Consider the following 12,596-nt stretch of genomic DNA (forward strand, 5'->3'; position numbering starts at 1 on the left):
GCTAAAGTTTTCAAAGCTATTATACTGATGTGGCTACAGACAATTACTTTTTGTTTCATAGGAACACACCCTCTGATTCAAAATATTTTCAGGAGGATGCCTTCATAAAGTGCAATGTAGCAAACAACATTAGAATTTTAAAGTTCAACTGGCAACAAGCAATCACTTCCCGACCTAAATCACCACCATAAAACCTCCATAAAGAGACGCGTTATCAAAGTCTTTGAAGGGATGAGAATGCTTCCCATTCCCCACATTGAATCGGCCTGGGCGGTGAACTTCGCTCCATTTGCGGAGTTTGCGGAGTTTTGTGCAGAAAACTCCTTTTCGTGATGTGCAGCTGAGTTTTTCCCCGCTCATGATTACGAACTGTAAGTTGGCGATCCCGAGCACGGGCTGCCGCTCGGGTAGAATTTCTACCCGAACGCCAGGAATACCATCACAAACTGCAGTTCTCACTGCACTCCGCCACTCGCGGAACTTCGTGGAACTACGCCCAGGCCTGACGTTGAATACCAAGGTGTGCAAAAATACAGGTTAATCATCCCGCAAGGATAGCTCTTGAAACAGTACAGGTGAGTGTATGCCACAAATCATGTCAGAAAAAACACAGCTTCTTCCTGCAGATACTTCAGTCCTGAGCCAGTCAAACCAGTGTGCAAAGACACCTGAGGTGACCCCCAGTCGGAGCAGCAACCTTCCAGGGGTACAGCTAAATTAACCAGATTTCTCTCCTGCTTTCCTTTTGACGCCTCAGTTCTGCAGCAGTTGCAAGCAGGGCATTAATTTGATTGAAAAGCTAAATTAAATAAATGTCAATTACTTAGTCTGGAGTTGTTTACAGAGCGTTGCAGAACTTTACTTAATTCCCTCACTGTTTCACTGAGTGACTTTAATTAAACATTAATCAGGACTTTTAATCTTCGATTTAAACATTAAAAGTAACAGATGTGGCTATATTAAGGCAGTCTAATTTCAGTTTATAGACGCCTGCTGCCTGGTTTAGTGCCATGTAGTCTAATTTCAGTTTATAGACGCCTGCTGCCTGGTTTAGTGCCATTTAAATTAAGAGAATATTTTTATTATTCAGGAGTTTGCTGCATATTATCTTTTAGTCACCGCAGAGTGCTAAAACCGATAATGATAAAAAAAAGTGTAACAAAGTGAGGAAAGCAAATTAGTCTCCAATCTAACCATGTCTGACATGACCCTTGATCTGTTCAAAGTTCATTTGAAAACCTCTTGATTTTTACCAATTTTTAGAAGTTTCATGAATCGTTTGTGTTCAGATCTTAGGTTTGAGTTGAGGGCTTTCCACCATCGTGGACTTACCTCTTTCGTTCTCTTCAGCAAGGTTGATTGATCAGGCGGGGGAAGGCTGATTGGAGGATTCTGGCAGGCCCCTGGTGTGGTGTTAATGTCTGCAGATTTTCTTGGTCTTTACTGCAATAAGTGGATTGGACAGTACAGCTGACCTTAAAATAAAGTTGATCCTACATGAAACAGGAATCCAGTGGAAGGCTTTCAAGGTTGGTTTCACGCGATCAGGAGGTTGGATGTGGTGTAGGCACATTCTTGCTACCTGGTTTTATGAGTTTTGTGGGATTTTTGTGGGGATACCATTATTGGTTTGGAGTAGTGGTAGTGTTTTCCAGAGAATGAACTGGAATTTGGCATCCTTGGTTATTGCTTTATCTTGTGGAGCGAACAAAAATTGTGGGTCAAAAATGTCTTTTTTTTGTATGGTTAGTTGAAGGACATTGAGTCAGACTCAGTTGCCCTCAATAATAGAATTTCAGTCTTGACTGTATTCACTCTTGGAAAGAAATAATTCATTGAAAAGAGGGCAGGGTCTAGGTAAGAGATGATGTTGGGTGGGTTGCAAGTCTAATGTCTAGCTGGAAGTGTGTTTGTATATTATCTGCATATATTTAGCAGTTTACATTGTTCTGTTCCAATAGCTTTTGCAAGGGGCCTAGAAAGATGTCAAACACTAGGCACACGATAGATGAGCATTTTAGCACACAGCACAACACTGGAGGTGTAGATGATCCAGAAGGTCCAATCTTGATTTTCTTGGCCCTGGTTAGTGATAATTGAGCATAGAGTACAGACACACGTGTCTCCGATGTTTCAGCTTTTCCAGCAGAATTATGTGGTCAACAGTGAGGCCAAAAGTTGAGAAGAATAATTTCTTATTTTTGGTTTTGTCACGGACAGGGAATCCTCCTTGAGGAGGGGTGCATTGGATGCTTTTAGGTGGGCCACACTTGACCGCTCATTGGTCTTTAAGGGAATCGATGAGGTGAAGGCCGACGCTAGCCCTGGTAGTAAAATGGAGGTAGCGAGAGTAATCCGAGCTGCAGATGGAGTTGCGTATTTTGATAGTTTTGCACTCAAAGACATCAGTGTTAAATCCTCCAACGCTGTATTGCTGATTCTTAGTTTGTCAAAGTGAGGGCCTGGCTGGGACCAGACATCACACAGGAGTGGGAATAGCAGCCATGTTCCTTGAGTAAGGTTAGGAGAGGTATTAGGAAAAGACTGAATAACATCGATCAGAGGGGAAAGCCTGGGGACTGTCAGAATGGGCAAGACATTGGCTCTAGTGATACTTTCTCCTGCCACATACTCAATTAGTGGCAAAGGATTCAAACCTGTCGTAGGTTTACTTCACCATAGCACCCACTTGCGTTAATCCAGTCAGATAAAGTCCATGGACGACCTGCACTGTAATGGAGAGGCCGGAGGATGTACTGTTAATCGTGCTTATAACTTGGAGCTGGACTTGTCCTCTTCTGAACATCGCCACACGTGGGTTCAATCATATGAATGGCAGGCATGCGTTATATGAATTCTGATAGAATATTTCATTGAATTGATGGAGGGGAATTTTGATGCCCAGCAGGAATCCAAGAGGTTTCACTTTAGAGACCAGTGTGAGTGCAATCGTGATTTGTTAGCAAGTGCAGTTACCCGGTATTGGGTTTGTGGTTTGAATAATGTTGCATGCTAATCTCCGACGCAATCCAAGTGCAGGGATTGATGCTCTAAAGCAGGGGTGGCCATCATAGGTCCAGCAGGATGGGCTTCACACCAGATTTTTAGGACATCTACATTAGGTAACATGTCCTGGGTCTGGACCTTGCTTGGGCTCTCCTGCTCTAGAGCAGCCTCAGAAGTAGGATTTTGTAAAGCAATGTCTGCAACTGATCCACTGTGGAGCAGTGGGTTTCTGGCCCAGCAGAAAATTGTCGCCATCTCAAATGAGTCCAAGAGGTGGCTGGAAAGGGTCAGGAACACCGCAGGTGTTGAATTTTCTTGAGCAGCTGTTGTGGGCTGTATCTTTGGCACTGAAAGGAATGTTGTTGGCCTTCCTGCAGTGGGCATTCATGGGGATCCCCAAGGCTGACTTCTTTTACATGGGAGTGACAAAGACTACCTTGAGCAGCAGTGGCGGGGCAGGCAAATGGGCAAAACAAATCCACCCACCTGTGACACGTCCTCCTCCTCTTCACTGCACATCTTCCTCATGCAGTCCAGTGTTCAGCACAGGTCCAAGTGACGTGCCTTAACCAATCCTGGCGCTGCTCTCATGCTGCATGAGAGCAGTGCTAGGATTGGAGGAAGTGGCAGTTCATGAGGGCACTGGAGGCCTTCACTTGCTCTAACACAACTGTCTTGACACAGCTAGGTTAGTGTGCATGTCTAGCTGCCTGTCGCACGAAGGCCGACCAAAGGGACATGCGCACTTTGAAATGAAGTGCACTGCCGCCCACTCTCCTCCCTGCTGCTGCTCTCAGTAAGCCCCGCCCCATCCTGACTCTCGCTTCGGGACAGGCAGATGAAAAATAAAATGGTAAAAAATTAACTTTATTACCACTTTATTTTTCATCTCAGTGGCTTGGGGGCATTTTGGTTAGTGGGGCGACGCTCCTCCACTCTCATGGAGAAGCCGCCCCTGTTGAGCAGTCAAGAGAGAGGATTGGGTATTGGTATTTCTGAAGAAAGAAGATGGGTGATGCCCATGGCACAGGATAAGACCCAGATGTGGCGGTGTTGGCAGTTGTCTTTCCTTACGTGATTGACTCTAAGGATATGAATAGGTGGAGGTGGATTACAGCCGGTGGCCTCTGCAGTGTGGCCGTCATGTGGAGAAGTACCCAAGGCTCGCCTTGGTCACTGGCCCAGTGGAGCCGAGTGATGATGGTGAAGAATTATTGTTTATTGTGGTACATATCAGTGGGGGGCTGATGTTTCTGTGCACTGATCCAAGCTGGCAACAACTCAGTTTTGGAGCCACATTAGGCGATTGGAGCTGCTTCTTTCTCCTTACACATTGTAGGAGTTTGGATTCAAACTGGTTGTTCAGTAGAGGCCCACACGCGTGTAGAAGAGCATGGCTCTTCAGCCGCTGGTCTGTTACATTTACTGAAAAGCATGAGCAATGAGGATAACCTTCGAGGGGCGGCTCATGTCAAACAGCAGCAACTTACTTGCACTGCTTACAGAGTGGCAAATAGAAGGCAGGTATTGACAACCTATATCCTGCTTACAGATCTCAGGTGCTGTTGATTCTGGCCTTTGCTTACCACCATGATCCCGACCGCCTCTTTCAGAGTCTGGGAGATGCACCTAGTAGGGAGTCTGAATCCTGAATGCTGTTAGTTCCTCATCCTCTGTGATATTCTGCAACCTGAGCTCTGAGCTCACATCTGGATGTGCCACCTTCCTCTTCCACATACGCTCATTCTCACCGTGTGACAAGTGGCAGTGGCCTTTCCACTTTCCATCCTTGATGCTTGTATTTTTTTTCTTCACCATATGCAATATTTGCGATTGGTTTACCATTTAACCCCTTGCATGCCCTTGACGGAACCACTCCGTCATGAGCCACGGGCGCCGTGTGCTCATGACGGAGGGGTTCTGTCATGCTGCGGCCGTTGGCGGCCGCTCCACCCACGCGGCGCTATTTCCCCGCCTGTGCGGGCGATTAGCGCAAGTGGGTGGAGTCATGACAGAACCACACCGTCATGAGCACAGCTCGCCCGTGACTCATGACGGCGTGGTTCCGTCATGAGCATAGCAGCGCTGCGGCGGAATTCGCGCCGCAGCGAAGGGGTTAATAGATCTCTTCGCTGTTTACTCCCTTGTTTCCCCTTTGCTCTAAACTCAGATTAAACTCACCAACAGTCTTTTTTTTGCAAGGCAACCTTTCCCCTTGTGGTACCCAAGAGGCCAGGATATAACCTTACCTTTGTTGGTAGAAACTGCTCATCGGGCCATGAAAAGGGTTTCAAGGAGATTGTCGTTTCACTTACTCTTCTTTCTTTAATTATTTTTCAGGAATTCGCCAGAAAACGTTTTTCTCGTGTGAGGCCCACAACGAGAGAGGACTGTCTTCCTCCCGGACAGCTGTTGCTCAGGTCAAAGGTGAGGACCGCAGAGGGTGATGGGAAACGTGCGGGATGACTCTGGGTGGTGTGACATTGCTGTGCCTGGGCCCAGTATGCAGAACAAGGACTAGAACTGAGGGGTGTTTAGCATGCAGGCTGCAGCCGTGCTGGGAAGTGGCAGACACAAAAATTAACGGTATCTAGGCCAAGGAATATTGCACACGTAAGAGTTCTGTTTCTATTTTAGGCGGCAGTGGTGACTCCAGAATTATACCTTGTAAGATTCTCATGGGGGCAGGGTTTCTGTTTTTATGAGCCAGGTCGTCGTATGTATCCCACCTTGCGTGTGTGTAAATACATACCTACATGATGCCGGAAAAGGAACGCCGGCCCAGCCTGCCCCATTCTGTTATAATGGAGCACTTGGCGACCCTAGAATTTATCAGGCACGCAAGGGGAACGCTCACTCAAATATAAGGGTAAAAAGCTGCTTTAATAGAACAGGTCTGGAAACTGGATCATTAACCTACAACAAGCCTAGGCCAAATGCATTTCAAAACTAATTAACCTTGCTAATACATAGTAACTTCCTAAACCCCACCCACCCTTCTAAAATCTCCTTGCCCACTCCCTCCAAACACTTCCCTTCCCAACCCAAATCTGCGATACAACTCCTGTCCCCCCCCCCCACTGGTGTCCTCAAAAGCACCCCCCTGTTACCTTCTCCCAAGCCATCCCCTTGCACCTTGACCTTATCCCGACCTTCCTGAGCTGTGTTCACACCTCTTTTGATCCCCCATACAACAGTTGTCCTCTTGCCGCTGCACAGTGCTAGACCTAGGCCTACCAGCAGCATATCCAACATCAAATTAAATAACAGACCCTCCCTACTAAAACAATAAACATGCCAAAACAAAACAAGCCATCAAAAGAATGAAATCTTCGTGACGAAGCAAATTGGGAAGGAGGGTGTGAGATCATCTAAACTACACCCTTCTACTGGGTGTGTCGACGGCCAAAGAGGCTGCCCCCCGTGATTTAACTGCCAACCTAATTTAATTGTCCAATGGGCACCCCGAGCATCATCCAGGACACACCACCCAACCGACAAGCACGGGGGAGGAGACCAGGCAAGCCTGCCTCTCTCCAACACCAGTCTCACTTTTTACTCCAACTCCATGCTCTTTATTGGCCTACTTACGGAAGCGCACCATTCATATGCACCAATTCTAAGCAAATGACTTTTCTGTGTTTTTCCCTCCTTCCTCTGCATTGCACCCTTAAGTGTCCTGAGCTCCCTTCCTATGTGCTCATAAACATGGAACGGTCTCAACAGGTTATTTTCATGTGTCTTAATTGCAAATATCCATGTAAAGTCAGACGGGACACTAGCAGCCGGTGAAGGGTCTAAGACTGTTGCCGCCTATCCTGAAGAACCCAGAGACCCTTCACCGTCTCCATCTTCACCAGTTACCCTCCACTACCAACGTTTTTTCCTTTTCCCAGAAGCCCTCACAGCTCTAACTTGGTGGCGAGGCCTGCTGTCCTCATCCTCGCCTCTGCTGTCCTCATCCTCGCCTCTGCTGTCCTCATCCTCGGCTCTTGCTCGACTCCTCTCTGAGTCCTTGCCTTTCTAGGTGGTAGTAGATGATCTACGAGACTGAGGCAGGGAGGCGGGAACTTATCCTATTCCTGCCCCTTGTCAGAGGACTCTCTTCCAGAAGGCAGGTTGGATACATGAAGAAAACCTACTAGTACTTTTTCCCAGCTGAAGCTGTCTAAGCCTGACAGCTTAGATGTTCCTGAGAATTACCAATTTCTAAACTCAGCAATGAGCTGGCATTTAAAGCACCGATCGGGTTTTATCCTTTGGTGCCAAATGTGACACAACCTTCTAGAACTAATTTTTGCCACTTATCTTTCTCTCATGATTCAATTAATTCCACAGGATCTTCCGACACCACGAAACCGTCTTCATCCCACCACCCCCTCCGTGCTCCAGAAGAGAGGCGGTAAATCTGGACAGTGTCCAGGGGAGGCTGGGCTCCTGTAGCCGTGCATGAGAGCGGCCCAATGCAGTCCAGGCTGTGTATGCAGTGTAACAGCGTAGAGACTGGGCTCAGCATTCAGTGTAACAGAGTAGAGACCAGTAGATAGTCTGGGCTCTGCATGCATTGTATATTAGAGGTTCTGAATACAGTGTAAGAGAGTAGAGACTAGTAGAGTCTGAGCCCTCCATACAGTGTAAGAGTAGTGACCAGTAGAGTTCAGGCTCTGCATTGTTTTTTTTTTTTTAATTTTTTGTCCTCATACGCCGTTAGATCTTTCCAGGGCTAGATTGATTTCCTCTGCTCTGCATTGTGTGTACAGTGTAACAGAGTAGAGACCAGCATAGTCCTGGATATGCGCAAAGTGTAGCGTCTCGAGTCTCCATGCAGATAGATAGACACTAACAGAATCAAGACTTGGCATGCTGCAGTATAACTGAGTAGAGTCCAGGCACTGCGTACAGTGTAACAGATTAGAGTGGAGACTAGTAGAGTCAAGGCTGTGCATACGATGTAACACAGTAGAGACTAGTAGAGTCCAGGCACTGCGTACAGTGTAATAGATTAGAGTGGAGACTAGTAGAGTCAAGGCTGTGCATACGATGTAACACAGTAGAGACTAGTAGAGTCCAGGCACTGCGTACAGTGTAATAGATTAGAGTGGAGACTAGTAGAGTCAAGGCTCTGCATACGATGTAACACAGTAGAGACTAGTAGAGTCCAGGCACTGCGTACAGTGTAATAGATTAGAGTGGAGACTAGTAGAGTCAAGGCTGTGCATACGATGTAACACAGTAGAGACTAGTAGAGTCCAGGCACTGCGTACAGTGTAATAGATTAGAGTGGAGACTAGTAGAGCCAAGGCTCTGCATACGATGTAACACAGTAGAGACTAGTAGAGTCCAGGCACTGCGTACAGTGTAATAGATTAGAGTGGAGACTAGTAGAGTCAAGGCTCTGCATACGATGTAACACAGTAGAGACTAGTAGAGTCCAGGCACTGCGTACAGTGTAATAGATTAGAGTGGAGACTAGTAGAGTCAAGGCTCTGCATACGATGTAACACAGTAGAGACTAGTAGAGTCCAGGCACTGCGTACAGTGTAATAGATTAGAGTGGAGACTAGTAGAGTCAAGGCTGTGCATACGATGTAACACAGTAGAGACTAGTAGAGTCCAGGCACTGCGTACAGTGTAATAGATTAGAGTGGAGACTAGTAGAGTCAAGGCTCTGCATACGATGTAACACAGTAGAGACTAGTAGAGTCCAGGCACTGCGTACAGTGTAATAGATTAGAGTGGAGACTAGTAGAGTCAAGGCTCTGCATACGATGTAACACAGTAGAGACTAGTAGAGTCCAGGCACTGCGTACAGTGTAATAGATTAGAGTGGAGACTAGTAGAGTCAAGGCTCTGCATACGATGTAACACAGTAGAGACTAGTAGAGTCCAGGCACTGCGTACAGTGTAATAGATTAGAGTGGAGACTAGTAGAGTCAAGGCTCTGCATACGATGTAACACAGTAGAGACTAGTAGAGTCCAGGCACTGCGTACAGTGTAACAGAGTCCAGACTAGTAGAGTCCAGGATCTGCATACAGTGTAAGGCAGTAGTGATTAGTAGAGTTCAGGTTCTACTGCAGCAGAGCCCAGCAGAGAGTGATTTCTACATACAGTAATGGGGCAGGCTAATAGACGTCTGGTTTGGCCGCCATTTTGCCGACGGCCGGTGCAGTTCAACATCGGCGCGCCGAATACCAAGGCCAGTAGTCTTTATTCCACTCCCAGACACTCCCGCCCCTTTCTCTCACTCTTGCTGATTCCTGCTTTCTGCTTTTATGACGGTTTCTCTCCTTCCATCTTATCGATCTGTGTGTTTTACCCTCTCTAGTGTTCAGTAAATATCAGTTGCAGGAAAATAAGTGCCAGTCCCCAAAAATAAGTGCCTGTGGCCCCCACCAGCTCAACTGAAGCACTGCTGACGCCATTACAGGTGTGCATTAGATGTGTCCAGGCAGACGTCACCTACAGTTTCTATTCAGGGTTGAGTTCTTGAACTTGCATTTAGACAGCTTACCCCATCCAGGGTGGACTAAGATAACTTCTGCAAAACCTGTAATCTTCTATTTTGCCTCACATTTAAGAACTGAAAACTCACCATCAAACATTTGACATAGGACTTTGTGGACACTAATCCATGTTGTACATATATGTGTCATAGTTCTATTTGTTTGTATCTGATTCCATTCTTGGACATATATGTGTGTTTTGCTATTGTTGATCCATTTAGTTTTGCTCTAAAGTTTTACTGTTAAAAAAACTTCATAGATGTTTTTGTATTATTCTATGTGAGACAGTGTACACATTTACTTATGCAAATAAATATTTCTATATATATTTTAACCTATTTCTTTTAGGGGTGGATGCAATTGAAACCTCTGCCTTGATTTATTCATTCAACAATGTGTTTATCTCCTGTTTGAATGATTCCTTCGAGAGCCCCTGTGTGTTGGATGATATTTATTGCAGTCTCCTGGGGAAATATTGTGCTGCCCTATTGTGGTACGGTGCTTGTGATCGAGTCGGTTTCCTGTGCATTGACTGTTACCCCACCTAGTAAAGTCAATGCCAGGAGTGTTTTTGCCCAACATTGATGGCCCTGCAACATCTTCCATCTCCATGTTGTGCACAGACTCCAGGGATGCAGTCCAAAGCCTTGTGCTTCTCGCCATAAATGGTCAAGGAACCCTTCTGTTCATTGGCTCCATTCATGAATTGAGGCCAAGTACAGGACTCTGAAATTTTGGAAAAGATGAGGCAGAACAAAATGGATCAGATCACCATTTTTATATTGCCTCCAACAAATATGATCGGAGACTTTCCTTCTGCCTGTGAGCCTGAATGTTCTCTGGTGCGGGTAGAGGCCCGTACTGGCCAATGTGCTCTGGCAATTTCTAGGTGCGGTCCAGGCCTTGGGGCTGCTTTCAGAACAGGAGGAGCGGCAGTGACCCAGCCATACTTTCATGACACCACTCTTATTAGGGCATCCTGAAGTGCCAGGCTGCTTTGAACATTTTTGTAAGAGCTGATGATTGCTTCAAACAATGGTCTCTCTCTGTCTACCACCACTTAAGCAACAGTCCTTTAAATATTACAACAACAATACTAATTAACACTATTTACTTTTTGGTTGGTTTTCATAATCTATAACATGCTGTGTTTGTAACATCTGATAGCAATTATACATGGTGTTGCACTGGGCAGGTGTGACGAGGGACATTTTAGGAGCCATCACTCGCTTCCATTATATGTTTGGAGTTTGGTGTTTGAAGCACTGAAAACAAGTTAACTTTGCTTTAAATTCAAATGTTCAGTGTTGTGGGAGGTTGCTATGCTTTGCTGTTGCCGTCAGGCTTTTCGCTTTCTACATTTTGTCTTTCCCACTCTTCTCCCAGTCATTGTGATGATGGTGGCATGGCTTTAGGGAGGGCATCTATTGGTAGAAATTTTTTGTGATGCCTCGGGTATCCTGTTCGGTTGAATCTCTTCTTGACCGCACTCTCTAACCACCTACTTTATCCATGTTATTTCCAGTCTTGCCTCTTGCGCCTTTCAACCTCTCTGTTACCAAGGTATCAAACGCCAGCGCCAGCATCTCCTGGACTCCCGGCAATGATGGCTTCTCTCCTCTCCAGTCCTGTACGGTTCAGGTACGTCACAGCATTATCTGGTCACTGTGCATGCAGTGGGTCTATGGTGCCTTGGTTTTGACTCGCAAGCAGCGGTCTCACACCCGGTGAAGGTGACCAGGGCAGATTTTTCCTGGGTCCTTTGCTTCGCTGGAACCCATGTTTCACCATAACATAGCTGAGCAGATGAACATGTCTGGCCTTTTCAATGAAGCCTCAAGTGAAAAGAGCGGTTTTTCTGGCGTCAGTCATATGTATGTTACAGGGTTGTTCTATGCAGAGAATGCCACTACAGGGTATACACAGTCTTTTATCATATGTCATTGTTCCACTGCTTCCTCTGATTGGGAAAAATGAACATCCCACGCCATGCGGTACATATTTCTGAAGGAGCAAAGAGTGAGAACAGACTTACATTTTTCCTGAACCTGCTGGGAAAGGTAACAACTGGATGCATGTGCAGACAGAAGAGATGCAAAGAGAGAAGACCAGGGCGGGCCGAAGGGAAAGTGTGTGATAATAGTCGCCAGTGTAAAGTGTTATATTTAAATGATGTAACAGTTATATATTAAAATATTATAAATCTTATGCTGTGTGTAATGAATTGGCCAAACTGCACACAGAGAGGATGAAGTTCTGGGATCCCAGACATCTCGAGAGATCAGAGTTGAGGTTCGCTGACAGATCCGTGTACAGTATTGGTACTGGAATAACAGGGGATACGTCAGGTCAGAAATAAGGTGCCATGGTACATCGGTTTGCGCTCGGTGCTTGAAAAACAGGGGAGTTGCAATCTCCTGTACTGGGTATTGTGCCTCAGCTTTTAGGTATCTTCTCAGGTCTTTATGTGGGGCCCCAGGACTGTGATGTTCGATGGCTTCGTATGCCAGTGCTGAAGTACTTTGGCTGATTGTATTTGAGACATCAGGGGTTATGCGGGTCTAGAATGAGGTGTATTGTATCTGTGTGTGTTCCAGGGCAAGCATAGCAAGGGTTGCTGTGGGTCAGGATTGTGGTGCATTGTTGTGCGTGTTCCCTAGGCTGAAGTAGCCGAGCTGCTGCAGGTCAGGACTGAGGTTAATTGTCGTAGCTCCCTGTGTGTTCCAGAACTGGCAGAGAAGGAGTTGCTGTGAGTCTGGGTTGAGGTGCATTGATTGGTGTGTTCTTTAGAGAGGAACAGCAGAGATGCTAATGGTTGAGTTACACTGTGGGGTGGTTGTCTCTAACGGTATCAATCGATGTAGGGTATGATTCAGTGGTTTGAAAGAACTGTATGTAAGTCCCAGTAATGAACCAGCAGGAGTGCTGGTGGATAGTCCTTGATGCTGCAGGTTTGGTTGGTATGTTTGAGAAAGTGGATTATTCATATCGGTGGATGGTAGTCCTGCACAAGTAATAATGTTACTTTTCTTGTTTGGTCCAGTAAAGGTTTCAGTAATTTAAAGCTGGAGTCAACCCCTGGTAG

General features: G+C 46.1%; 1 protein-coding gene across 1 annotated transcript in view; it reads left to right on the top strand.

Annotated features, from left to right (window-relative positions):
• Window positions 1-12,596, top strand: part of TYRO3 (TYRO3 protein tyrosine kinase) — a 386,178-nt gene that overhangs the window by 184,678 nt on the left and 188,904 nt on the right. The window contains exons 5-6 of the mRNA XM_085627071.1: window positions 5,347-5,433; window positions 11,037-11,152. Coding sequence (XP_085483197.1) covers window positions 5,347-5,433; window positions 11,037-11,152 — 203 coding nt within the window. The remainder of the gene's footprint in view (window positions 1-5,346; window positions 5,434-11,036; window positions 11,153-12,596) is intronic.

This window comes from Triturus cristatus, chromosome 9 (assembly GCF_964204655.1).
Source record: "Triturus cristatus chromosome 9, aTriCri1.1, whole genome shotgun sequence".
Taxonomy (NCBI): Eukaryota; Metazoa; Chordata; class Amphibia; order Caudata; family Salamandridae; genus Triturus; species Triturus cristatus.